This window comes from Aythya ferina (assembly GCF_964211825.1).
Source record: "Aythya ferina genome assembly, chromosome: 2".
Lineage (NCBI taxonomy): Eukaryota > Metazoa > Chordata > Aves > Anseriformes > Anatidae > Aythya > Aythya ferina.
In genome coordinates this window covers 124,172,773-124,199,887 of record NC_140297.1, presented here as the reverse complement: position 1 = coordinate 124,199,887, position 27,115 = coordinate 124,172,773, and the positions used below count along the sequence as shown (strand labels likewise).

Below are 27,115 nucleotides of genomic sequence, written 5' to 3'. Positions count from 1 at the left end.
GCCACAGTTACAGGTCACACCCTACTGTTGCCAAAACCAGTACATCAGTCTACATTGAAGGCTTCAAGCTGATTTTAGAAGTGCTGTGAGAGTATACACTTGTGAAATCTTCATCCTGACAAAAAAAAAAAAAAAAAAAAAAAAAGTATTCTTTTTTTTCTGAAGCAAAATACAATTTATCTTCCTTTTTTGCTTTGCAGATCTCTTCACAGGATTTTGGTTTGGGAATTTTCTTTGTGCTCTTTTTCCAGACATTGGCGGTGCTTATTTTCGTTTACTACTTCTGAAAGCGTCACAAGATTATAAAACCCCATGTGTCTCTATTTTTTTTTCTCTTCTATTCAGGCAGATATATTACCTTTATCATGGACCCATTTCAATATGTTTACGTCATCCGAAATAGCAAGCAACTTGAGTTCCATGAATTTGCTAATAAGATGGCTTCCAAGACTTTTGACTACCCAGCATTGTCGAAAGCAAAATTCCCCGATCTCAAGGAAAACCTGCACAGAATCTACCAGTATCTACAAGGCAAGCCTTTGGACATAATTTCTGACCACATGATGAAAAATCTCCAGGATATATTTGAATGGAAATGCTCGCAAGCAACAGATTGGGAAACAGAAAAAATGTACAAATTCTGCTGCTCTGTAATGTTTGAAGCCAGTTTTGTAACACTATATGGAAGAGTTCCTGCTGCAGATGGCCACAAAGTTATTAGTGAAATCAGAGACAAATTTATCAAGTTTGATGCCAGCTTTCCCTATTTAGCTGCAAACATACCAATTGAGTTGCTAGGAGCTACCAAGAAGGTTCGAAAGGAGCTTATACATCATTTTTTACTTCAGAACATGACAAAATGGCTGGGAGGGTCAAAAGTGGTCCAAGCCAGACAAGATATATTTGAGAAATATGAGCTGCTTGGAGATTATGACAAAGCAGGTAGGAAACTTATGAATGATTGCTTGTCTAAAATAAAATAATTTACTATAGACCTTTGAAATAAAAAGGCAAAATGGCGACCTTGAAATTTTTTTATGTTCTTTCTAATTGGCTAATGATAAAATGTTTTACTCTGAAACAACCCTCTATGATAATTGATTTTTTTTTTTTTTTTTTTGTGCTGAGGTGGTAAAACAAGATACTTAATGGTGATAATGAGAAAGATTATAACTGAGCTGCATTTACTCCCCTTATTCCCCCCACCCCCCCGACATTACATTTCAAACTATTCTCATTAAGCAGAAAATTAGACTTCAGAAGCCTATTGGTCCTCATTAGCATTCACTGATCCTTGGCTGGGTCTGTGTCCTAACATCTTTTAATTAGCACACTGCAAATCTAATCAGTGTAATAAACGCTATTAATCTTCCTTTTCACTTATTTTCTCCCAGCACATCATTTTGCCTTCCTGTGGGCCTCTGTGGGAAACACGATTCCAGCTACATTCTGGGCCATGTATTATCTGCTGCGGCACCCAGAAGCTCTTGCAGCGGTGCGTGACGAGATTGACCATTTGCTGCAGTCAACAGGTCAGAAGAGAGGGCCCACGTATAACATCCACCTCACCAGAGAACAATTGGACAACCTGGTCTACCTGGGTAATTTATTTTTATCTGTTAGAAAGGGAAGAGGGTCTCTCCCTGCAAACTCGGTTTATCACTCATTTCTGTTTACTGAGAAGGTGGAGGACACAGCTGCCTAATTGACATAATAACACCCATTTACATCAATTATAAATTATGTAGTTTATAGCTGTAGATACTCTCATTGCATGTAAACATTAAAGCCTAGGTAATTAGCTATGCAAGGTATGCAAAAGGCTAAATCGAAGCTTTGCAATTATTTGAAAAAAGTTGATGCCTATTAAGTTGTTTGATTCTGAGCATCTGCCGAAGTGTTAATGCATTTCAAATACTTTGGTATGGTACTGCCAAGAAAGACCCTTTCCTGAAATTAAAGTAGGATAATGTATTTAAACTGCAAATGTAATTTTTTTCACAAGCGGTTTCTTTCTTTTTCTCTTTTTAACACAACAAAAAGACTTCTGAAGCAGGCTTCAGCATAGCTGTGCCTCCGAACTAAACATAAGAGCTTTACAGATGAGAAATGGCGTTTCCAATATTGAAAGAAGTACCTTGATTCAAAACAGAGTGTTGTAAGGGAGATCCAGGTCTTCCAGTTCGAGACCAGTGGTTCAGAGGGAGGCCACCATTAGAAGTTGTATTCCAGAGCTGGATGGGCCTTCAGGGCATCAGCTGATGGCTTCATTTCACTTGCCAGTGCACAAGCACAGCAAGTGCACAGGCACTTCAAGATTATTGCTGAAATTAGCCCAAGGGAGGAGAGAGGGAAACATTCATAGGTACATAGAGCAAGGAGGAACCTAGCCTTGAAGCATCTGAAAATCTCTGTAGATAGTAGTATCAGAATAGACAACAGCTGTAAAAAAAAGCATAAAGGATCGATATTACTTTCACTTTAGATATTGATTCCAATCCCTTGTTAAAGCTGAGCTCATGTCTCTGGGGTTTGATAGCTGGTGGCCTGACCTGATGGTCTGCTCTAAAAGGAAGCTGTATCAGAGCAGAGTCACTGTTCCTGGGGTGCATCTAAGTGAGGGCTGCCATTCTCCAGGACCATCTCGTATGGCATGCTTCAAGAACCTGTGGTCCAATTTGAGTTGTCTCTCACAGCACAAATATAAAATTGAGTTTGATTCAGCTACTTTGTATTAAAGCATTAGTGTTAACCATATATACCATGGGTCTAGTAAGTCGGTTTCATCTGGAGGCACAGCTGTTTTGGTGCAGATTTATCTCCAAGTGATGGAGCAGGCTTTTGATGTCAAGATAACATGACATTCTAAGCAATTTATATACTTTAAAGAACACAAGTAAAATTGCTTCACATCAGAGTTAGCATCCACCAACAAATAATAGAAAAGGAAAGTTGCCAAGCATCAAGATCAAGAGAGAATTTATTTTCTATTTGGAGACAGAGATGGGAATGGCAAGGGAAAAATACAAGCACCCCAGAAGTGCAAGAATAAGGAAAATAAAGCATGTACCTCACTAAAACCAGCTGGTGCAAAATGGAGTGAACACTTTACAACATCAACTCTGTCATCCCCCCACGGCTCCTACAAATTGTCAAGCACCTTGGTAACATTTGATTTACATGTTGAGAGGAAAGTGCCACATCCTACTTTGTAGTAGTCTTGTAACACTTTTGTTAAATTTTATAATCGCGTTAAAAGTAATGCGGTATGAACAGAAGCTGGATTTCAATTCTTCTGGCACTTAAGTCATAAAGGGCTGGATACTGTCCCATAAAATAATAATATAGAAAGAAAAAAACTGTACTATAAGAGAATTAAATTCATGCTTCAGTGGAGAACGGAAAGAGATGTTTTCTTAGTAAATGTATAGGAAGGACAAAGGTCCAAATTTTCATGGCTTGTGCACCAAAAATTCCCTGTCTGCTCTGGCAGCTGTGTGGGGAAAGCATGCTGTGGGACAGCCCTGCCTTTGCACTTACAGCTTTCTGACCATGGCATCTGAGAAGCAGTTTTTCTTCCTTCCTCCTTCTCCCCCATACCAATGCAGAACACAGAAAGCCAGGAATTCCTGTCCCTGCTCCCGAGTAAGGCAGACAGGTGGGATTCTTGTGTATTTATCACCTTGTCATCTCCTTCTCCTGTTTTAAGTGCTCTGATTCCCCGTCCTCTTTTTGGCCTGCTGTAACAAGAGCCTTTTTTTGGATTCATCATGCTATGGAGAGCAAGCAGGAATTGCTAAAAAGCCTGTCTCAGAGGCAATGTTGTTGTTCTGGCCATATTCCTTGGGTCTAGGGAATGACATGTCCTGATTTACTTCTAAATTCAAAATACAGGTATGTGAATTAAAAAAAAAAAAAAAAAAAAAAAAAGTCTTTCAACCCACAGCAAAACCAGCTCTTGTCACAAATTGTGGCCCTGATTATTTTTTCTTATGGCATTTCTGGGGCAGCACACTTTGTATCGTTTAGTTAAGACTTTTCCAGCAACCAAAACACGCATACTTGTGTGCGCTTACAGAGTAACATACATTATTAGTCATTATGAGTCACAATGGAGCTCTAATACGGTAAACGATACATGAGAACGGTCTGTCAGCTTTTATGGTTATACTGGAAATGCAAAGGGTAGCGCAGAAATACACTTGGTGCATGTGTAATGCTAGGCATGTTTAGTCAGTTCGTTTGTTTAATATTAGTCCATTCATTTATCTGGTGAAGTATTCTTGCCCCAGGTCATTGCTGAATCCCAGATATTTCCTGCAAAAAGAGCACAGCTTGAAAATTTGTTCCGTCTATACGAAAGGGTTATGAATCCAAAAACAGATAATGCAGAGTATGTAATCGTAACACAAGCATTAAGTGTTAAAATTGCTGGTTGGATTGAGATACATGAATATATTTTCCTGGAATGGGCTGGGCAGTACCATGTAGTTCTTCCTAAGTTGCAAATGTACTTGTTTCCAATTGTCATTTCTGTTGGCACACCTCGGTGCATGTAAGTGACCCCTCCAAATATTTGCATACCGATAGCTATTTTCCTACAATACACTCTAATAATGGTGGTACCCTATTACCTGCTATCTGCTAGTGCAAAATTAACAATCCATTATGCACAATAAGTTTTATAAAACATTTACAGATCGAGATCATGTTTAATTAAAATTAACTTGCTTATGAAAGCCAAATGCACTTATGATTCACAATGACCTTTTATTACCTGCAGTCCCTTGTTTTGGCTGGATGATTGACAGCTTGCTGTTTGGCTACCATGTTGTATTTCAGCTGACAAGACTTTTCATTTTAACTCAATTTGCCTGCCTATCACAAGCTGGTGGCAGGCCAGGCTCAAGTCACCCAGCTTTGCCTCAGCAGCTTGCTCTATTTCTCATTAGTACGCATTTATTCAGTGGAAATTGGAAGACAAATGCTTGAAGGCATGTGAACTAAGTATAGCAAATTAGGGTTTAAAGACTGAATATTTATAAGTATATTGAAACAGTTTTTTTAAAAAAATCTAGAATGAATTGGAGGCTGAGTGCTAGCTTTAGTATAAGAGAAATGAAGAGAGAAGTGGGAGGATTCTAAGAATAACAATACTATGAGATATTTCTCTCTCTCTCTCTCTCTAGAAAATATGTAAAATCTCTCTGACAACACCTTATCAAACAACAGCCTGGCTTCTTTATGTGGCGCTTGTACAGCGAAGTTTAGCATCTCGTGTGTGTAAGAAGGGGGAAAAAATGAGGGTCATGTTCATTTGCTGCTTGGTTATCCCTTGGTATGCTTTAAATTGCCTTGTTTGTTCGGCACAAGCACAGAAACAGATGTTGCTCTACCGTGCTGGATAATTTACTGTACCTCATGGTGCAGAATGGAAGGCCTCCCAAGCTACCCAGCTGGTCTGTCAGCAGCAATGGCTGGTGTCTGCTGAACTATGACAACTGCAAGCAAAGGCTGCGGCGTTATTGTGCAGTTGTCATTCCTCCCAACGTATAGCCTGGGCATTTGGGGAAGGCTGACTGTCTATTTTTTTAATGTTAGCCTGCAAACCCGTATAAGCTCCATCCTCCTTTGTTGATCATAATGTGACTCATTACTTTTGTCATCTAATGATTATCGGCATGATTGCTCAGAGCTAGAGCCAAGCTTGCCTTCCACACATAGCTGGTACTGGAAGGTAAAGCAGATTTGTCATTTACGATCTGACCGCTAAGCCACACTTTGTGCTCCATTATTGTGATTAACTTCTGCATAAGATACGCTGCCCAATTGTCAGCTGCGATCCGGCAGCGGGCACCGAATGCCGCGCTCCCCGGGAGGATGGCCCCCGATAGGATGTGACCACGTCACTCGTCCAGCTAAACGCACACCCGCTACTGTGCAGCGGTGTTTTAGTAATTATTTTTCCTTTCTTGCTCTCCCCAGCCCCCACCCGATTTGATTTCTTGGGTGAACGGTGCTGCATGTACATCGCCACCGTTCCCAGGCCGGAGTTAGGGGCTTTCTTTTTTTGGAGGCTGGGGGCAGTCTGGGAGCAGAGGCTGGACCCTCCCTTTGTACCGCGCAAAGTTTTGTTGCCAGAGCGCTGCCAGTTGAAATCTATCGTGTCAGGTGCCTTGTGGCTATCCGCAGTAGAGGCCATATTCTGGAACCGGGGTTCTTCTCTGGCTTCGTCACCAACAAGCCGATTTGACTCTGCCTGATTATAGTAACGAAGGCAGTCCAAAAGAATATGCACAGACTCACTGTACGTCACATTGAATCACGGCACTGGCCACACAGAGCTGACCGCAGCCTCATTTCTTTAGACAAATGCATGCTTAAGGAAAAACCTCCTGCAAGAAAGCATCCAGGGCCACTTTATTTGCTATGCATGCTGCACCAGATTTAATTTTTTGTGAAAGAGCGGTTGTTATTATTTTTTTCAGATGCATCTACACTGGGTAGCTACTGTCTCTAATAAACCAACCTTTTGGGTGCAGCAGTTACAGTGCTTCGGTGAACACTTAGAGCAGGCTTATTTGGTATCACAAAACATAAATACAGGCACAAATGGATTATTATGTGAAAATGAAACCTGATTTTAGGCTGTTTTTCACACTGGCGATTAGAAGGAATCAGGCCACATATAACAGCACCCATACACGCTGGTGGAAAAATAGTCAGTTTTGATTACAAAGTGAGAGATGCAGCCCTAGACAGGAGCTACATGCTGATATACATGCTATCAGAATGATTTATGCAAATTATGCATATTATTCCCAAAGGAATTCCTCCTCAAACTGCCAGGATAAATTGCCGGAAATTAGCCATAAAATCTGTCGTGCTAGGAGCAAAAGGTGAAGGCCACTGGGAAAGCAAGGACATTCAGCTTCTGGAGCCTTCCAGGACGTGATGGTGGAGAAAAAATCATGCTTCCCCTAGTACTGAAAGGACTACATTTTGTTTTCTCTTTGCAATTAAAAGTGTCTTTCTCTCTTAAATCTACCAGGCAAATAATGAATTGTTTTCATTCACTTGGACCATAATAGACATTATCGTTTGGCAACGTAGCTCATTGAAAACAAAATAAATTTAAAAATCCTCAGCCTGACTGCGGAATTAACAAGTGAAATGTTTTTTCTAACGTGTAGCCCTGACGCTACATCCACCAGCTTTTGAAAGGCAAGCCGAATAGCTCCATGGATGCTTTCACTGGTATTTACTTGCAACCTCCGAAATATATGTAAATGCATAAAGCATTCATGTTTTCTGATTGCGTTGTTTTCAACGTGATGCCTGAATAATGACTTTCCACCCAAAATCCAGGGCTGCCTCCAGCCGACACGATTTCCCAGAACTATCAGCGAGAATCACATCGCAGTGCTCAGAGCAGCGGCCCCCCGCCCTGCGGGACTGTTTAGTACCTCCTCGTGGTGTCTGGTTTATGTTTTGTTTTCTTTGTGGTTTGTTGTTTTTTTTTCTTTTTCCTTTTTTTTTCCTTCAGCCTGCCCTACTAAACCTGTCGAGATGCAGCAGCTGCAGCCATGTATAACTTGCAGTCATCTCCCATATTTCTGACGCTTCCCCCCCTCTGTTTTTGTTTAATCGCAGAAAGCGCCTTAAACGAGAGTTTACGGATGTGCTCGTCTTCCATGAACATTCGCATCAGCCAGGAGGATTTTGTCCTCAAGCTTGAAGGGGATCAGGAAGTCAGTCTGAGGAAAGGAGACTGGATAGCCCTTTACCCTCAGATTTTGCACATGGACCCCGAGGTCTATGAAGATCCTAAGGTAAACACTCCGCTGGTGTTACTCTTCCTACTTCAGGCACATTGCAGCAGCCTGGCCTTTTGTGATAGGTTTTTTCTTTTTCTTTTTCTTTTTTTTCCTGCTGTTCCTTCTTGTGGAACAAATCTTCCGACTTTCAGATGTATTTTCGAGGGCCCTATAGGTCAAAGGATTCATGGCCTGAAGAGAGAAATATGGTGATGAGACTGACTGCTACTGCTTTCAAAGGAATTGACAATTGCACATTGACTACCATAAACTTTAGGCTAAATGTGGGTTTTGTTTGGCAGTGGATCATTTGATACCCAAGGAGGGCTGAATAATAGAAGGTGGTTTAAATAGCAAATAATGTGGGCCATTTAGCTAAGTGCCCCCAAAGCATCATTGACTCTCTGAAGCCCTATAATAGCAGTCTTACTTGAGCCTTATGCTTTTTCACCTCTCTTCATAGGGATTCACCCCTTCTTGATCAATTAGTATAGTGTTGTGAACTTGAAACTGCAAAGCTGTTGCTCCACAATGAAGCTCCGAGGGTAATTGTGTCATCTCCTTGTATTTTTCTCTGACACTCGAGTTAATGAATATCAAAGACTCGAAATTAATCCACCCTGCCTCAGCCTTAATACGGCTTCAGAAGTTCACCACCTGCATGCAAATTGAATAGTCCTAGTCTCCAGTAGGTTATTCCACCAGGTTGTTGTCCAGGGTACCACATAGGAGGTGAAGCTGTATATACGCTGAGGCCATTAAATGCCTCCTTATCCAGAGAGGTAGGAGTTACACCTGAATCATTCCTCATCCCCCTTTTCCTAGGCAAACAGCTCTCTCCCTGTCATGCTCATTTCCAGCCTTGATATTTGAGCCAAAGATGCGTTTCAGACCGCAGTTCAGCTTTGGGAGACATAGGATGTCTTTAAATGTTTGTAGAAACCCCATGTGGGAGACAGTGCTCCTTGAAGCTTTTCCTTTTGGGAACTTGGGGATAAAGATGTGCATGTGGGGTTGCAGAAGAAGGGTGATGTTCAGGTGCCTTGTTTGTGCAGGACAGCTTTTCGCTGTGCAGGAGCTCCGCCAGAGGCAGTGAGAGGAGGTGTGGAGTGTGTTGGAGTTAGCAGAAGTAGGGTATAGTTACAGGTACGAATACAAAGGCCACGAAAATGGAAGTGACACCCAGTAGAGCCCAGCAGTCTGTACCCACCCAAAAATAAAGACAAAGGCTGCTAAGAAAATCAGTGTTTTAAAAAAATCATATACTGGCAAATAGTTAATTAATATTTTTATCCTTATAAGCCACAACTAGCAAATAAGCTTTTTTCTCATTTTATTCTTAACACTTTATTTCGGAGAACATTATTGATTTGTCAAAAGTCCATCTGTTTGTTTAGGTCCTAGACCAAAGCATCAGAGCGGTAGCTGAGCCCCTCCCTTATTCAATAATTGTCAGAATACATTACCATATTTCTATTGCTTGAATATATCTGCTTGGTATCAGCTCTGCTCAGCTTTCACAGTACAGCTTTAGTTCATATATTTCATCTTTTTGATAGTGAATGAGCAATCCACACTTTGCAGTACATTGATTTCAGCACATGGGCCCTCTCGAAAAGTGGGGAAATCACTGTTCTGTTTGGTTCTTAAAATATGCAGTGTGCTTTCAACAATAACTACTGAAGATCAGATAGAGATGGAGAATGAATTTTTTGAAAGGTGCAGTCTTGAGCTTGTCATGTGTTTAGGGAAAACTTTCCTGGGAAAACAGGCAGCTTGACGAGATAATTTTGTAGCAATGCTTTTCTCCTGGATACATAAATTTAAGTTCAAGCTATCTTCTGCTTTGGCACCATATTGTATAAGTGTGAGCATATATTGTTGACCTCCTTCTTCACTTAGAGCCTAAATAAATGAGTCAATTTTTATGAAGTGGGTAAGTGAACCTCTGGATCATAACACAGCTAAGTTACAGAGCTCAGTAATTGAACTCTGCAAATCCCATAGAATGAAATATGAGGAAATCCTGCAGGAAACCCAACATGGATGGTGGCTTCCCAAACAAAGCTAAATACAAGAGCTAAATACAAGATGTGACAGAGAGAGACTTACACCAGTCACAGGAGATTCCTCAGTTTTCATAATACTCTGAACAGGCCATCCACACAAAACTTCATCTCCAGTTTCTTCACCCTTTCCTCACCATGATCCAGCCTCTCCCATCCAAGCAAGCCTCATGCATGGCTGAAAGCTCCTGTGCTGTCAAAAATAAGTCTTCCCTTAAAAGCTAGCTTGCTGGCTCAAAAAATCTATCCGAACCTAGGGGATTCAACAACACAAGCATGAGTTTGCTGTCTCACATGTGTTTTCTGATTTTTCCAATTCCCTAGACAACAATTATTTATTTATTTATTTATTTATTTTTGGTAAAATGAACTACAGCTTTCAGATGGCTCTTGGCATTTGGTTTGTTCCAGTATGTATATATGTATGCAACACCATAGTTCCTCACATCTCCAGACACGAGGAGTTCACCTTGTAGATATATTCCAATTAAGTGATTTGGTTTAGTGTTTTTTTTGTTTTGTTTTCTTTTGTTTTGCTTTTTAAGCTGTCACAGTTCATATGTGGCAGTGCTTTTTTTGATCAACAGGTTTTACATTTCAGGAAGTGAATCTGTTTTAAGGAAGAGGAGGGTATTCTGGTCTTTCATTTCATAGAATCATAGAATATCCTGAGTTGGAAGGGACCCTTAAGGATCATCAAGTCCAACTCTTGACACCGCACAGGTCTACCCAAAAGTTCAGACCATGTGACTAAGTGCACAGTCCAATCTCTTCTTAAATTCAGACAGGCTCGGTGCAGTGACCACTTCCCTGGGGAGCCTGTTCCAGTGTGCAACCACCCTCTCTGTGAAGAACCCCCTCCTGATGTCAAGCCTAAATTTCCCCTGCCTCAGCTTAACCCCGTTCCCGTGGGTCCTGTCACTGGTGTTAATGGAGAAAAGGTCTCCTGCCTCTCGACACCCCCTTACGAGGAAGTTGTAGACTGATTTGTTACTGTTCTTCAAAACACTTCCTTTTGGTTGGGGTATTCAATGAGACTGAAAATAATTATTTCTCAGTGAAAAAAAAAAAAAAAAAAAAACAAACATATAATGGTTTTTAACATTCTTGCCATGTAGAGAAACAGGTCTTCAGCACCCCAAGTTATATCCCCTCCAGTGCACATTCTCCTTCTCCCCTTTCTCATACCCCAAATCCCCTGCCACTGTTTTTCTCAACAACCAGACATACAGTGTGTTGTTTCCAGAGCCTTTAACCTAATGGGTAGATCAGTATCAGTGCGTTTTATCATTATGTTGTTTTGTGGTGTGGTGTTGTTTTTTTTTTAATCAGTTGAGGTGGTTTCTGTCTGACTGACTTGTTCCCAGCCAGCTCCAAATGGCTGCTGCTATAGCAGATGTATGCAAAGCAGGACAAATGCTAATGAGTGACCATAAGCAAGAAGTGTCTGTCATTTTTATTCAAAGCATGCAGGAGGATTTTGTAAGTGGTTAATTTGCCGTTGACTGAGTGAGGATGCCAGATCTCCTTCATTCAAAAACATGAATTATCTCTAAGCAGTGATCCTGCTGCTGGGAAGTAGTCAGAAAGATGTTCAGTTTATGGAATGTAAGTTACAAGCCCAGCCTCAAGCCTTACCTGAAAGTACACTCGTTACAATGGTCAGTCATTGGCAGTTGTCCTGCTTTGCACATAGCTTCTGGAGCAAACCATGTGAAGGTCAGATGTGGGAAATTAAGCAGCAACCATCTCCAGCTGAAGGGAAAATTGACTGCAAAGTATCAGGTCTGCTTTTCGAATAATCTGCACCACTGGGTGCAAAAGAAGGATGGATTTTGCTCTGATCTTGCAAGAACAAGATCAGTGCAATGCATTGATTTATTCATAGGCATTTGCACAATTTGACAGATTATCCTTATTTGTGATGTATGTACCACACCAAGCACATATGATGCTTTACAAGAAAATTGTCCTTCCACTAAGGTTCATTGTCTCTGCTACAAAGCGGTCAAAATCTAATTACAATCAATACAGGCCAGACACTCAGTGGATGAGACATGGAAGTTGAAGGAACTTGATGTAACGCAGCTAAATAAGTGGATTTCATCAGTATTCTTTACAGGGGCGGTAACGTAAGCTAATGAAACTTGGGGCAACCAACTAAAAAGGAGAAGCTGTCTACTCCTTGTCTTCCTCTTGATCCTGGTTTCTGAGTTTAAGAAGTACCACTGACATGCAAACAAAGCACCTCATATAACTGTTTCATTAGATATCTCACTCTCTTTCTCTTTTTTTTTCAGGAGTATAAGTTTGATCGTTACATAGAGAATGGCAAGAAGAAAACCACGTTCTTCAAGGCAGGAAGAAAACTGAAGTATTTCCTAATGCCTTTTGGCTCTGGGATCAGCATGTGTCCAGGGAGGTTCCTTGCGATGAATGAGATGAAGATGTTTCTTTTCTTACTTTTGGCTCATTTCGATGTAGAACTAGTGGAAAGCAAAGCTGTCAGACTTGATAACAGTCGTATGGGCCTTGGTATCCTTCTGCCAGACGTTGATATTGCCTTCCGTTACAAGCTAAGGTCCCTAAAAAAGTGAGCGGCTGCCTATATGTCTTCTACTAATCTCAGTGTTAGCTCTGTTTCCTCACTCAACTTTGTATTCTTGGGAATGTTTGCTTTTACCCTACCTGCTTTCACCTCCTCCTTACTTTTTTTTCTGAGGAGCAAAGCCCTTAGGCTAGAGGTAGATGTCGGACATGGGAACAAGCAACCCTGCCCAAGTTGTGAGTAGTGAGGTGAGATGACAAGCATTTGGCTGGGTAAATAGTCCCTATGAGAAGGATCCCTATACTCTTGGCCATAAGTCAAGTAGGTTTTAGAGGGAGGATGACATCAAGTTGAATCCAGGCCATTATTTGGGAAATGGGCTCAACAGACATACATTGGGAATTCCTCAGACTCCTCGGAAACCTGGCAATCCAGATACACTGCAAGCATGCTGGTAGAACCAAAAGGCCTCCTACCATAGCTGTGTCATGAGGTTCCCCCTTGTTAGATGGGGAGGTCCCACATACCCACCATCTGGAGGCATCACTACATCTGCTTGTAGAACAGTAGCAACAAATGGGGAAGTTAATTCTAGAAGGTGAAAGGTTGTTTAGAGATAATTGTTCTATTTGTTCTTTTAATTTACTCTCTTCCCTTTGTGATCCTGAGTGTCTTAGTCCTTACTTGGGAGATGTAATGAAAGCTATATGAGTTGGATGGGGGGTAGGGGGAAAGAATTCACAAGAATGCCTTATAGGAAACACATCTCTGACTTGAGTGGTATGAATGTGAGTGGTATGAGTGGTACGAAGCAAGGGTGAACGCTCTGTTTTTGTGCAATACAAAGAAATTAAAGTCTATGATTTTTTCTGCAGATGATTAATATCATAGTAGAGGTTCTGTTGATTTTAGTAGGCCTTGGATCAAGCCTACATTATCTATTTTGCCTTTGAGCCAAAAGCAAACAAACAAACAAAAACAGTATACTCTTCAGGTAGAAAATATATGAGCTTGTTTGAAATGATTCTATCATCTCAAAAATTATCTTCTGTTTGTCTTACTGTTTTACTAGTGGCATGTATCTGTGTTTATTTTCACCATTTCTTGTGTTTATTAGTTGCTCCAGAAAGGCAAAATAGTGAGAGGACTTCAAGGAGAAGAATGGTATCTAAAACTACTTTTTAATAGTGTTTTAATGTGCCTAAGAAATACACAGGCAGAGTAGTGCAACCCCTGTTTGGAAACAGAACTGCTTCTCTACAAGATGGAAAACAGGCTCTTTGGGCCCAAAACTTGAGTAAGTGAAGACCTCAGACAGCCACAGAGGTTGGCTGCATATGGGCTTCACTGGGTGACATGATTCCTGGTGCATGGTGCACAGGATCTAAGATTTGTAGACCCTGTCTCTCTTCCTAGCCACCACTTTGGAGACGGAGGAGGATTCTCATGGCTGTCTCAGTTTGACGAGATCGTAATTGTGATGGGAGAATAGCCATGTCTGTGGGCCTTGCTTTGTGTTCCCCAAAAAATCTCAGTTTGCGATGTGCCAGCATAAGTTCTGCCCACACTGCCAGCTGACAAATAACGTTATACATGAAAAAGACTTCCCCTGATACGCTCAAGTGTCCTGTCATCATTCATAGAACTTAGAGTGGAAGAAAGATGAGTAATCACCGCAAGAGGTTATTTTGGGCAGCCAACCCTTAATCTATTCTGTGCCAGGATCTGCATTTCTCTAAATAGCTAACCAACCACAGAGGTGTGACCCCTGTCTGGACATGAGTTCGAATTTGCCCTACAGATGATGAATGAACTGCTGTCTCACCTGGAATTGGAGTACCCAGCAGCATTATAGAAATTTCTCAGTGATTGCTAAGCAAATCACTAAAAATGTTTTGTTTTGTTTTGTTTTGTTTTTTCCAGTATTTCATTGTCTGCATTTCTGTGTTTTTGGGGTGTCCTCCTCTGGTGCTGTCAGAGGTTTGATGCTGAAAAAAAAAGCACCTGACACTCTACTTTGTGCAAAAGACACATTGCTCTGAAAACTTCAGCTTGACTTGTCTCTTGTCTTTTCCCAGTGGAGCATCAGAGCCACTAGGTCATTTTGGGAATACTAAGCTGCAATCTGCTGTTCCTCAATCTTCCGTGTCTTCCAAAATCAGAAATTTTACTTGTCTCCTAAGCACTTGATAGCCTATGGATGGAAACTGCTACATACATACTAAGGTTTAGAATTATTTATTGTTATTTGTGTAGGAGACTGTTTAGTTACTCATGTAAAGCACATACCCTAAATAAGCATTAGGAGAAAGTCTTTCAAAAACTGGCACAGCCACATTCCAAATCCTCTGAGGAGAAAATTGTGTTTTTGTGAGATATATTGGATGAACATTTTCTCTTCACATATAATATCAATAGCATCTACAGTGTTAGAGTACACTTATATTAACTGGGCTTTGCGGTTGATTAAATGCCTTAACTTTGCTTCAACATTTAATCAACAGCAAAACCTGATTATTACTTTGTGCCACAGAATAAAATTTGATTTTATGGAGAGATTCCTGTACTCGAGTTACTTACTGCTGTACTTACTTGGTAGGAGCTATTCTGTGCTCAGCCATAGCTCACAATCCAGTTTGGACATTAGAGCCTGTTTTATTGAGAGAGGAAATGCTGATATCATTATACTGTTGACTATATTACATTATTGCTTAAGTGTAAGCTGTAAAATGTCTCATGCCACAGTTATGATAAATCTTTCTTTGGCATCCAACTTTGAAACAAACCTGAAGCAACTGCGAAAATAACAGTAGGTATTTGTTTTAAACATAAGATTTTTTTTTATAATTGTGTTCTATTTTTAGGATTTTGAATGAGAATATCACAGGCTGCTGCATAATTTAGTAGGACATAATAGCGCTGTGCCAAAAGTACATGCAAATCATTAGTAATTTCAGATTAATTGCTGATCAGTTTGTACAGTATCAGTTATGAAATTAAAAGAAGATCTAGATTGTCTCCAAACTAGAAAATTAAATCTGTAGGCCTTACTTCCTTCTTCAAAAAAATAAAAAAGAGCCTTTCCCAGGAGCCAAAGGAAGGCTCCATGAAGGTGCTCAGAGGCTTTGCATGGGGGTTGGAGACCACACCTCGCACCACACAGGAGGCCTCTATTTTGCTGAGATAAGGTCAGTTGCTCTTTTAGCTCAGGAACCAAAAGGATCAACCTTAAGACAAAGCAAAGCCTGCCCAGCTTGCCCTGGAACTGTGTCCCTGGTAGACCCATGCTCCTGGTAGGTGACTTCTGCATCTTTAAGGCCTGCATACATTTGTGTACTCCATCTGCAGTTGAGGTAAGCTTCACGCCCTCTTCAAAGTCATGAGTGTTAAAGCAGGAAAGAGGAATGTTAGGCCTGGTTGGTTCTCTCCCAAATACTCTGCAACTAAGCAGGTGACTTAGTGAGAGTCAGCAGCTGGTCTGACCAAGAACAGCCTGGTCTCCACAGAGCAGGGAGTGAAAACCCATGGTATTCCTGGGTGAGCCTGCAGCATGCCTCAAGGCCGCAGCTGGAGCCAAGCTGGCCGCAACATTATGCCTGTGGTAGAGGGCCAGCTTTGCACGTTTTCTTCACGACATGAGGAGCAAAATGGTTTTTGATCATGTCCTTAGCCACAGACCCAGGAGCTCTTAGTGTTGGTTACTTGGGCACCATAGTGCTGTTGGCAAGTGTTCAGTTAGGGGGGGTGGAGGGAGATGGTGGGACCTTTTGTTGCCTTATCCCTCCTTTCCACTGCAGAAGGGGGCTGCCCAACAGCCCCAGCAGCACCTGCTCGCCTTCCCCAGGTAACCCCACAGGCACAGGACCAGTCGGGAGGGCTACTGGGGGCCCTGGCTTCCCTCTGTTCATCCTGGAGTGAAATGGTGTGCCTACTGCTCAGTTTTAAAAGTCATAGAGCTGGTCTGTACTGGCCTCTACTGTAAGCTGTCACCTCCTATGGCTATACTGATACTATCTTCTGCTGTTAAGAAAAGATACATATTTTTTTTCTGATATAAAATAGGTTTTCTAAGTCAGCGTGGCCCTGTGTAGTGTGTGAGAAGAAAAGTGAATTTATCATGACCTAATGTGAATACTAAAATGTGATTTTTTTTTTTTACTATTGTCATTTTAATTTACAGTTTGTTGCCATTTTCATGTTGCCACTGAATATTGCTGTAACCTGTCATAAACTTACTAAACTGCTATATTTCTCCAAAGGCCACACTGGTCCATGTGTACCTGTTTGCAAATTTGACTTCCACATCTCTGTCAATATGTCCTAATGTACTAATATGAAACCATTTAAGAGTTGTTCTTCAGCTTACGGTTTTAAGCCCGTTGCATGTGACTGGTTTTGGCATTGCTATTTTTATGAGTAATTGCTGGTCTGTGAATTTCACTTGTAGAATTATAAATGATCTTTTATTTCATCATTATTGAACTTTCTGACATTCAAAAGATTGTGAATTGCTCTTAATTGTGCAAACTGACATTTTGTATATAGATGAACAATGGTTAGGTTCTATTTTAATAGTTAATATCCATCATTAAGGCTCTCAGATCGAATAAGGTGAATATTGTGAATTTCTGAGCGAGAAAATTGAAACTTCATTATTTTAGTAATCTAACACCTTAAGTGAATTTTGTATTTCAAGGATACAATAAAAATGAATATATCTATTTTAGTATTGAATGACTGTCTGTGGTAATTTTTTCCACCTTACATTTACACTTTTCTCACAGATTCACAACTATTGGTTTCCTTTTTAAATGATTCAGTCAGCATACAGCATTTTTCTGTTGCTTGATCTTGAAAAAAATATATATGTTTCTTTAGGAAAAGGGAAAAAAAAAAAAAAAAAGAACTTCAGCACTGGCATGGAGCAACTCCTTGGAATTTAGGAAATGATTAGGAAATGATCAAGTCTGCTTTACCCTCATGAAACTGAAGCCAGTTATTACCAGGTGAGGAAGAAAGGTGGTACTTCTGACATTCTTAGACATTATTCAGAATTAATATAAAGATTTGCATTCCCAGTATAAAGATTGGTACCCAAATACAGTTCCTAGGTTTTTCCTTTTGCAAACCTCTGGGTAGCACCAGATGTACTACCTTGCGTAAATTTAGATCATTCATTTTAAAAGGGGAAATGATGGAAAATTGCTTCAAAACCCAGCACTGCATGAGCAAAGTACAACTTAGCTTTTCTAAGCATCACTGTAGCTACCGAATTCTGCCAGTAGCTGTTTAATATGAAGCTTGTATCCTAAAGAGATCACTTTTCTTCAGTCCTTCATGCAGAAATGTTAGTCGGGAATGTCTGTGAGGATTGTTGAAGAAACGTTGTAGAGAAGATAGACCTGCAGCATTTTTTTGTATTTGATAAATGTGCTTATAACTTTGTGATTGCATTAACTCCATATTATTTTAAAAGTTACTGACATTTGTAAAGAAAAAGTGGCATTGTTTGAGGTTTCTTGAAGGGCATCCTTCAGAGTGAGCTTTCCTTCATGGTCTGAAAGGGAGCTTTGTGGAGGAGTAACAATAGCTTCAAATATTGTTTTTTATTCAATCTTTGTTTTGACACTTAATACTTTTTGATGTTACTTATATTGCATTATATTTTAAAATTGAGACATCAGTTTATGCAAGACACATGCTTTATGCATATGAATAAAGTTATTTTAACTGTCAGACCATAGAAAGTGAACTATATTCCTGCCCATTACTTAAACGTGCCTGTGTGTCATGGCCAGTCATGTCCTGATAGACACAGCATATCAGAAAACTGATATAATTATAAAAACACCGTTTCAAACTACACCTGTGAAAGTATGGTGATCTTTAAGTTAAATTCTGTGTTTATAAATGCTAATGAGTATGAAGAAATTGTTGCTGCATGCAAAGAACCATGTAAAAAATACCTAAAATACCCATTTCATTTGAAAGCAAAGAATTAAAATGTAGTGGGATCTTTACCCTCGTATAAAGCATCACTGTGTCTGTGTAACCCTTGCTATGCAGCAGGCTTCCCTGGGATCTCAAGTATGAGGTTGCCTGAATACCTCATTTGTAATTGCAGAAATACTCTTGTCTCCAAAACTATTTACACCAAAATAAGGAGTCAAAAGAAGTCTAAGCTTCAGCTGTTCCTGCTCGGAGCCTTGCAGGATGTTCAGTTAAACTGATTTCGACGCGGATGTATGTGCTGGTTTGTATTTTTCCCCAAAAAAAACCAGCACCTCTGAGCACAGCAAAGTTGAACACAAGTCTAGGGTCTGGCTACGGCGGCTGCAAACGGCAGAAAGTGAACTCTTTGCTATGACTTTTGCCGGCGAACTCCTGCAGCAGCCACCCCTCTCCTCCAAAGTCGCCAACCTCCCTCAGGCAGCAAGCCTTTTCCTCGCCTTGCGAGCCAATGACTCGTCTGGCTCCTCGCCGTCTCTTCCAGCCGCCTCCCGAGGAGGAAAGACATCTCCCCGGCGGCGCTTTCCCAAGTCGGCGGCGAGGGGAACCTCGGCTGAGCATCGCTGCAGGTGGGAAGCCGGGGGGCTCCTCCTAGGAGCAAACCCAAAGCCCCGAGGAAGGGGGTGAGGGGACAGGACCCCCACCCCCGGGAGTGAGCCCTGCCGGGGGTTAGGTGAGTTTGGAGGGCTTCAGCCGGTGGAGAGAGGGGGTTTACTCCGGTAAGGCGATTGTTTGCCCCTAATCCTCAATTAGAGGGATTTCAAACTAGTATTAGAGGGGCAATCTGTTCTGCAACTTCTCGGAAGAAATAATTGTTGATTTAGATAAGCGCTGATCCCTTCAGCGTTTGATGAAGACGTTAATTTATGGCTGTCTAGCAGTTTATGGCTGTCATTAGGTTTTCAGCTTTGTCTCTGTTCGAGATGCATCTTTCTCTTTATTTTCATCTGAGACAATTATGGAAGCAAACGGTTACGTTTGATCTAAAACGCATCATTTTCCTATAGCATTTCAAATTATTCACAGCTCATAGTTCTTACACGCGCATATATGAATTTAAAAACACAGCACTGAAGTGCTTGAAACAGCCCATAAATTCGCTTCGTGTTTTATTACACGTCTCGGAACCGGCTTGAGAGGAGAAGGGCGACTCGGGACTCGAGGGGGGGGGGGGAAGGATTTAACCCTTCCAGAGCCCAGGGGAAGGGAGCAAACCCCGCTGGGGGAGGCTCGGTGACACGGAGCTGCCGGGGGACCTAGGGGACAGGGGCCGGCTGTAGCTCTTTGCTCAGACAGCTGCTGGTCCTTCCGACGGCTGGGACATCCTGGGGGGCCGGAGTGTCACTTGCCCAAAGTTTTGTCCTGTCCGACGGCAAGTTCTCTCTCCCCTCGGCCTGTTGGCACCCAAGTGACAAAGGATGCTGCAGGGAGCCGCCGAGCCCGGGCTCGTTTATTTTACACCCCCACAAACCCCTCCGACATGCCCCCTCTGCCACCAAAACCCGAGTGTTAATTGCTGTAAAGTTTCCGAGCACGTGGATAATTTACTTTGACTGCTGCGTTTTAATTAAAAGCAAACTTATTTATGTTTCTGATGTTTATATTACACGATTTAATTACGTTTAGAGGCAGCGTCGCGCTTTTTTTTCCCCCCTTCTACCCTAAATCACATTTTCATTAAAGGTTTTAATAAGAAAACTCACTTGACCACTATTCATTATCTAGTCCCCTCCATGCACACAAGTTCACTTACCCATTCATTTATTCACTTACTCATTCCAGCAGATCCGCTGCAACTGCTGCTAGCAGGGATGTGAACACTCATAATTATTTGTCAAAGTCTGGAAAGTGTATTATCCCTTCTTCTAGTGGTAATTAGTTACCATAGCATCTAATACGTAAATGTGCCCAGAGCACACCATTAACAGTTAAGCGGAGGATTCAATTTAACACATGATTATATCTTTCATAAGTCATTACATTAGGAAAGCCAATGTCACTCATGCTGGGACGATTTCAGGCTCGGGGCCGGGGGAAGGGAGCGGGTCCGAGGGGGCGTTTGGAGCAGGGCCGGGGCTGCTGCAGGTGAGGAAGCTTCCCTTTCCAGGGGGGACACGTCCCTCTTAGGATTACTGATAGATCGGCGGAGAAGAGGGGCGGGGGAGCCTCTCTCCTCCCCCTGCCCGACGGGACCTGCCCCGGGACTGGCCCCGCGCCCTCTCCTCGCTCCCCAGGGGTGACAGCAGCGAGGTGCCGGCAGTGGCAGCGCCCCCAGCCCGCACGGAGCCCCCTGCCCTCTCCCAGGAAAGCGAGGAGGAGGCAAAGCGAGAGCTTTAAAGTAGCAGCCGGGATGGCAGGGAGTGCAGAGCGAGTGCGGGGCGCTTCCCTCCTCCCTGAGCATCCTTCGCACGGGAGGCACAGGGAGAAAGACACCTGGGCGACATCGCCCCGGAGAAGAAGGAGCAACGAGGTTAAGCCAGACAGAGCCGGGAGGAAGGGGACGGCCCCTGCAGCCCCCCCGGGAGCCCCCCAGCCCAGTGCCGGCATCTGCAAGAGTTTCAGCGAGGGCTGGCCTCTGTCTCGCCTCCCCCGGTGTCACCCCTGTCCCATGGGCAGCCAAGAGCCAGAGCCTTCGAGGGGACGGCTCCGGGAAGGCTGCTCGGAAAGGAGAGGTATTAAGCAGTAAATCTTGCAGCAAATGCGTCCTGCGATGTTAAATGCACGAACACACACACACACACACACGCACCCGCACACACAGAGGCACGCACCACGCCAAGCTGGTGGCGGTGGTTAATTCCTAATCAGAATGATGGACAGCAGAGACAGAACAATACAAACTAATGGCTGTGTTGCTGATCACTTTACCCCTTGATTAAAGACACCCAATTATGGCGCAGAACAGTGTCGTAATTATGTTCCTTAATCACATCCAGGAGGTTTAATTGCCTTAACGATGTGTTTCATTAAATGAATTTAGGTATTATAGTCGACAGTTTTCATACACAGTTGTTTTCAAATTAACATAATATTAGACATCGTCATGGAAATTGTTTTAATAATCATAATTAGACGCACCCAGCCTTTGTCTAGTAAATGCTGAGAGACGCTTCTCCTTGCGCCTGGGGGCTGATCTGCCCACCCTCTCTGGGCTGCCTTCCCACAGCTCCGTGGCACTTTACAGTTATGTTTCCTGAAAAGTTACAGGTTCTGATTAATCTTTTTTGATGGCAAGTGGAGCGGAAAATATTTATCCCCTTCCCCCGCGTGCAGGGCTGCCGATGGGAGCGGAGGCACCGCGGACACCGGGCGCCGGCCGGGAGGGAAGGAAGGAGGGGGCCCGACGGAGAGGCGGCTGTGCCGGCCCCAAAATTTGGGGGGGGGGGGACAAGGAGGAGGTGGAAAGGGATAGGGGGACGGCTCACCTCGGGGTATCAGGGGGGACTAAGGCGCTGTCACCCCCCGAACCCCCTGTAGGGGCCCGGTGAGGGAGAAGAGGGAGCTCCTCGGCCCCATCCCAAGGGCTGGGAGAGGGGAGGGGGGAAAATGGGGGGGGGCAAGGCAAAGGAAAGGAGCGACACCACCGCCCCCCCCTTAAATCTGGAGGTGTATCCTTAACAGAGCACAGCATAATACAAGCGTTTGTTCAAAATATTTTAATAAAGATTCTTTCCGACATAGATACACATACAAACGATCGTACATTGCTGTCATAATCTGATTGACCTATTTAATATATATCACTCTTTACACATCCGTGACCTGCCAACAGATCCATCATGGCTCCTATTTCGCCATCCAACCTGACAGTCCGAATTTGTATTATCTGCAAGTAGTGGAAAATAGCAGGACTCGTTTTGGAATAAAAAAAACCGAACCAAAGCAAACAAAAATCTTGATTTACAAATGGCAGAGAGACAGCCACCCAGCCATGCAAACTCAAACTGAAGGCTCACTTTGGGTAAATAGCTACTTCTTGCTCTTCATCTCTCATTTATCTTCAAAAAAAAAAAAAAAAAAAAAAGATTAAAAAAAAAAAAGAAGAAAAAAATACCCCACCCTCCCACCCCGCCCCCCAGAAAAAGAAAAGGTAAGAATTCCACTCGTTCTGTAAATCAGCCTAAAGTATTTTAAAGTATTTCAACTTAAATAATCATCCACAGTCAGAATAATTTACATCCACGTTAAAAGCGGTTTAAATTATACCTTTGAAAACCACCCAGCGCCTGGGAAAACATTGGCTTGGCAAATGTTCTTGTAGCAGCTATTGCTCTGATGCCATGTAAAAGTAAATAGCTATTACCTGTTATAATGCCTGTTATAATGCAAAGGATACCCTCTCAAAAATCAGTGGGTTGAGCAATTAAGAATACACCTTTCCTGTAATTTTTGGACTGAAGCAATTTATTAAAGCTCAATTGAAATACAGGGATGATGCAACTTAAAATCCAGATGACCTTTCATAAACCTAAGCAGCTCGGATACATCAACATTTCTGGCTATACGGCGTTGGCAAATAAACGTTTTAAAACACTTGGCACACAGTTTAAGTTAATCCATAAACAGAATTTTAGAAGCATTTTAAAGTAACTGCACAGAAGACCCGTGACCTTAACACATGAGAAATACTGTTGGCGTGGGAGGGTCAGTTAAAGAATAACAAATAAATATCATGTCTTGTTTATACATCATTGCGAAGTGGAAAGAAACAAGGTGCACGTAAATATTTCTTTGAAAAATGCGATACTTTCGGCCACACGGAGGAGGGGTTCGGATCGGTTATTTTTTTGCCGTTTTTTTTTTTCTTTTAACTCTCTCATTTTTTTTTTTTAAATCACTCTCACCAAAACTTTGCGCATTTTCACAGGATCAAAGTTTAGAGACGATAAAAAATACAAAGTCTTCCATAGCAGTGGTCCAGTCTCTTTGTTTCTGCGAGTCGCTTAAATAGTAAGTTTACATTTCAAGTTTGTTCGTTTCCTGGCTCAGAATAATCATAATACTGCTAATAATAATTAAAAAAAAAAAAAAATCTATGCTCGAGTGCCCTCTCTGATTTGTCCCATCCATCCACCTCCGCCGCCGGCTCCTGCCCCGGGACCGGCCCCGGGACCTCGGCGCCCCGGGCGGGCAGAGGGGCGGCGGGGCCGGGGTCCCGGGTGGGGGTGTGGGGGGGTTCTCTCCATCCCTCTCCGCGGCTCCAGCCCTCCCGGCCTGCCGCCTCTCAGCCTCTCCTTTGTGCGGGTCGCACCTCCAGGGAAACCCCCCCGGCACCCCCGAGGCTGAAGCCCCCTCCCCGCCGCCCCTCCGCCCGCCCTGGCCCCGCGCCCCTTTCCCACCGGGGCCCGTCTCCGTCCCCAAAAAGCCGCCGTCCCAGGGGGGAGACGGGGGAGCCCTGGCGGCTCGCAGTCCCTCCGCTGCCCCCTCGCCCCCCGGCCCGGCCGCAGACCCCCGCTTGCCACCGCCGGTGCCCGGCTACCGGAGGCGGGGAGGCGGCGGCGGCGGCGAGGCTTAAGGCTTCTCCGTGCACTGTTTGCAGAGGCTGGAGGAGACGCTGTTGAAAATGGCACATTTCTCCGGGCAGGAGGTGGCGGGGGGCAGCCCGGCGCTGAAGGGGTAGCCGGCCGCCTGCTCGTAGGCGCCGAGGGCGGGGTGCAGCGCGGCCGCCGCCGCCGCCGCCGCCGCGGCGGAGCTGGGCAGGGAGGCGGCGGAGATGGCCTGGCCCTGGTTGAGATAAGCCACGAGGCGCCGCATCTCCTCCAGGGCCTGCGCCTGCATGAGGATGTAGTTCTTGGCCAGGAGCAGCGTGGCGATCTTGGACAGCTTCCGCACCGAGGGGCTGTGCGCGTAGGGGATGACGGCCCGCAGCTCGTCCAGCGCGTCGTTCAGGTCGTGCATCCGCCGCCGCTCCCGCGCGTTGATGTTGAGGCGCAGCGCCTTCTGCTCCTTGGACTTCTTGCTGCCGCCGTGCCCGTGGCTGTTGGAGCAGCCCCCCTCGGCCGCCTTCGGCCCCACGCCGCCGCCGCCGCCGCCGCCGCCGCTGCCCCCGCCGCCGCCGACCGCCGGCGAGGCGTCGCGGGGGTCCCCCCCGGGGCCGCGCAGCAGCAGCTCGCAGCGGCCGTCGCTGTCGTCGTCGGGGCTCTGCTCGCCGCCGCTGCTCTCGGCCACCGAGCTGCGGCTGGCGCTCTCGCCGTACTTGACGCACACGGAGCCCGGCGGCAGCCCCAGCGGGTCCCCCCCGCCGCCGCCGCCTCCGCCGCCGCCGCCTCCTCCTCCGCCGGGCTGCAGCAGCGCCTCGGGCTCGGCCGCCTCGTAGCAGGCGAGCGGCGAGGGCTGGCGGTCGCGGGGGTGCGACAGGTCGAGCCCCGGGGGCGAGCGGAAGGCGGACTCCATGCGCTTGGCCGAGGCGGCCAGGCTCTTGTGGAAGAGGTCCTCTTCGGCGGGCAGCCCCAGCGCCCGCTCCATCGGCGCCGCCGCCGCCGCCGCCGCCCCCCTCAGCTCCCGGCCCGCTCCTCCAAGGCTCCTCCGCGCCGCGGCGGGCGGCGAGCGGGCGTCCTGCTGCCGCTGCCGGGCTCCCGGCTCCCGCCGGGGCTGCGCCCTGCCCGGCGCTGCCGCCGCCGCCGCTGCTGCTGCTGCTGCTCCGGCTCCGGCTTCGTCCCCGGCTCCGGCTTCGTCCCCGGCTTCGTCCCCGGCTCCGGCTCGCCCTCAGCAGGCGCCGCGCTGGGGCATTGTGCGCTGCCAGCGGAGCCGCTTCCACCGTTTATCTTGCTTGGATTCACCTTCAAGAGATTTCCGGAGCCATCAACCAGCAGCCGCCGCAGACGGGGGAGTCTTTTACATCATTATCTCTGAGAGTAGGTTATTATGAAGAAGACTCGCCTGTTGGGACAGAGCTTTCTACCCAATCAGGTTAACGTTTTAATTAATAGGATTAAAACGGTAACAAACAATCCCAGGCGCTATCTGGCCCTGAGTCTGAATAGTTTCATTTCCCAGGTCTGAAGACAGGCAGCAGCTAGAGCTTTATAAGAGGCGCCTGCTCCATTATTCTCCCTGCCATCTGTATACACAGCTTAACGCATATGTTTGCAAGACGTTGTGTCCTGTTAGTAACCCAACAACTGCCTTTAGCTTGACATGTGTGGCGACTTTCACTCATCAATGAGCACACTAAAAGCCCTACTTAGATCGAAGGATGTTCTTTGCCTCCTTCAGCAAATTACAGCCCTGCACTGCAGAAAAAAAGCCCGCTTGAACACTTCCCCTCCCGAGTGCTGCCAGCAGACTTCTGCTAACTTAGCCGCCGAGTCAGGAGTGACACCCTTTCCCCCCACCCCAGCCCACCCACCCCTGCATTTACATTCACTTCTAGCCCCCTCCCACCCCTTCCCCTCTTCTCGAAAAGGATCGCCTGGGAAAAATACTTAAAAAAAAAAAAAAAAAAAAAAAAAAAAGGATTTAAAGTCTCCGGACCAACCCGATACGAGGTGCCCGCTCCTGCCCACCGCCAGAGTCCACCTTGCTTCCGTGGGAGGCGAATGGTCCCCAGCCCTCTTCCCCCAACTCCCCCCCCTCCCAGCAAATGGAGACCAAACTGCGAGGAGGTTCCCCTCCTCCTCCCCTCAGCCGCTTTCGAGTAGCAGATTGCCGCTTTAGACTGATTATCCCCCGTGTCCCTATAAAAATATAAAGCCCCATCAGTTACCTTGAAAATGAACCGAGCTGGGGAGGAAGGGAGGGGTGAGAAAAGGGCAAAACCGGCGCAACTTTTTGGTGCCGTGGACCAACTCTTGGCAGCATCCCTCATCCCTCCATCCATTCCTACATCCCTCCATCCATCCCTACATCCCTACATCCATCCCTACATCCATCCCTACATCCCTCCCCGGGGCAGCCCCGGAGCTGCGGGTGCCAGGGCGAGGGGCGGCCCCGGTCCGGTTCCCCTCGAGTCCCGGGGCTCCGGCTCCCCGGATCTGTGCCGAGCCTCCCGGCTCTCCCCTCCTAATCGGCAGCCCAAAGGGCTTGCGTGAATTTTGTCCCGCTGCTCCTCCACCGCCAGACGCCAGCAGCTCCCTCCCCGCTTCATTGTCAGCGCTCTGAAAGCACCTAGCATTTCGCGGCGGGGTTTTCAGCCTCCTGACATCAGTAAAAACAATATTTCCCAACACTTGCGGCAAATCATTCTTATGTGGCAGAATTACTGAAGGCTATGAAATTTGGGGTTTCTCCGGTTTCATTAAAAACCTTTTAATTGTGTCTTTCAGAGTTGGCCCCAGGTGTTGGACTCTTTTCATTACATTTTGCTCTAATGTGATGAAATTCTAATTCTCTCCTTACCATATGGTTAAATTTCCCCACTGAGAATTAGTTGAAAAAGGAGAAATAATCTATTAATCTCTGTAATAGATTCACAAATGAGGTTTGCCACAGAACCTGTTTTTGAATGGTAATATCAGAACAGTTGGGTGCCTTGTTTCGGGAAAGAAAGGACCAGGCGACAACAGCAAACGTTTGAATTTTCACCTGAATGAAAAGAAGCCAAGCTGCGGATTTCAAAGTAATTGACTGAGATTTCATCCAGCAAGGACACGACTACAATACGGCCCTCCGTCACCTCGTGCCTCGGGATCAGACACGAACACACAAGCCGAGCCCTGCGAAGAGGGGCTGTGTCC

At 44.9% G+C, this 27,115-nt stretch overlaps 2 protein-coding genes and 1 long non-coding RNA gene across 4 annotated transcripts in view; 1 reads left to right on the top strand and 2 right to left on the bottom strand.

Annotated features, from left to right (window-relative positions):
* The window catches only part of CYP7B1 (cytochrome P450 family 7 subfamily B member 1), a 123,466-nt gene extending 106,301 nt beyond the window's left edge, over positions 1-17,165 (top strand). The window contains exons 3-6 of the mRNA XM_084508462.1: positions 346-942; positions 1,395-1,601; positions 7,654-7,832; positions 12,184-17,165. Of these exons, the coding sequence (XP_084364588.1) occupies positions 346-942; positions 1,395-1,601; positions 7,654-7,832; positions 12,184-12,480 (1,280 nt within the window). The 3' untranslated portion in view covers positions 12,481-17,165. The remainder of the gene's footprint in view (positions 1-345; positions 943-1,394; positions 1,602-7,653; positions 7,833-12,183) is intronic.
* Positions 1-20,266, bottom strand: part of LOC311431170 — a 28,983-nt gene extending 8,717 nt beyond the window's left edge. For both annotated transcript variants that reach the window (XR_014689294.1, XR_014689295.1), the window contains exons 1-2: positions 20,214-20,266; positions 2,138-2,442 (exon numbers count right to left, since the gene is read on the bottom strand). This is a non-coding gene — a long non-coding RNA (uncharacterized lncRNA). The remainder of the gene's footprint in view (positions 1-2,137; positions 2,443-20,213) is intronic.
* Positions 20,267-22,826: 2,560 nt separating this feature from the next.
* On the bottom strand, positions 22,827-25,042 carry BHLHE22 (basic helix-loop-helix family member e22). Its single transcript, XM_084509059.1, has one exon. It carries the CDS (start codon positions 24,903-24,905, stop codon positions 23,952-23,954), a length of 954 nt encoding a protein of 317 aa, XP_084365185.1. The 5' UTR covers positions 24,906-25,042; the 3' UTR covers positions 22,827-23,951.
* Between the last annotated feature and the right edge of the window lie 2,073 nt (positions 25,043-27,115).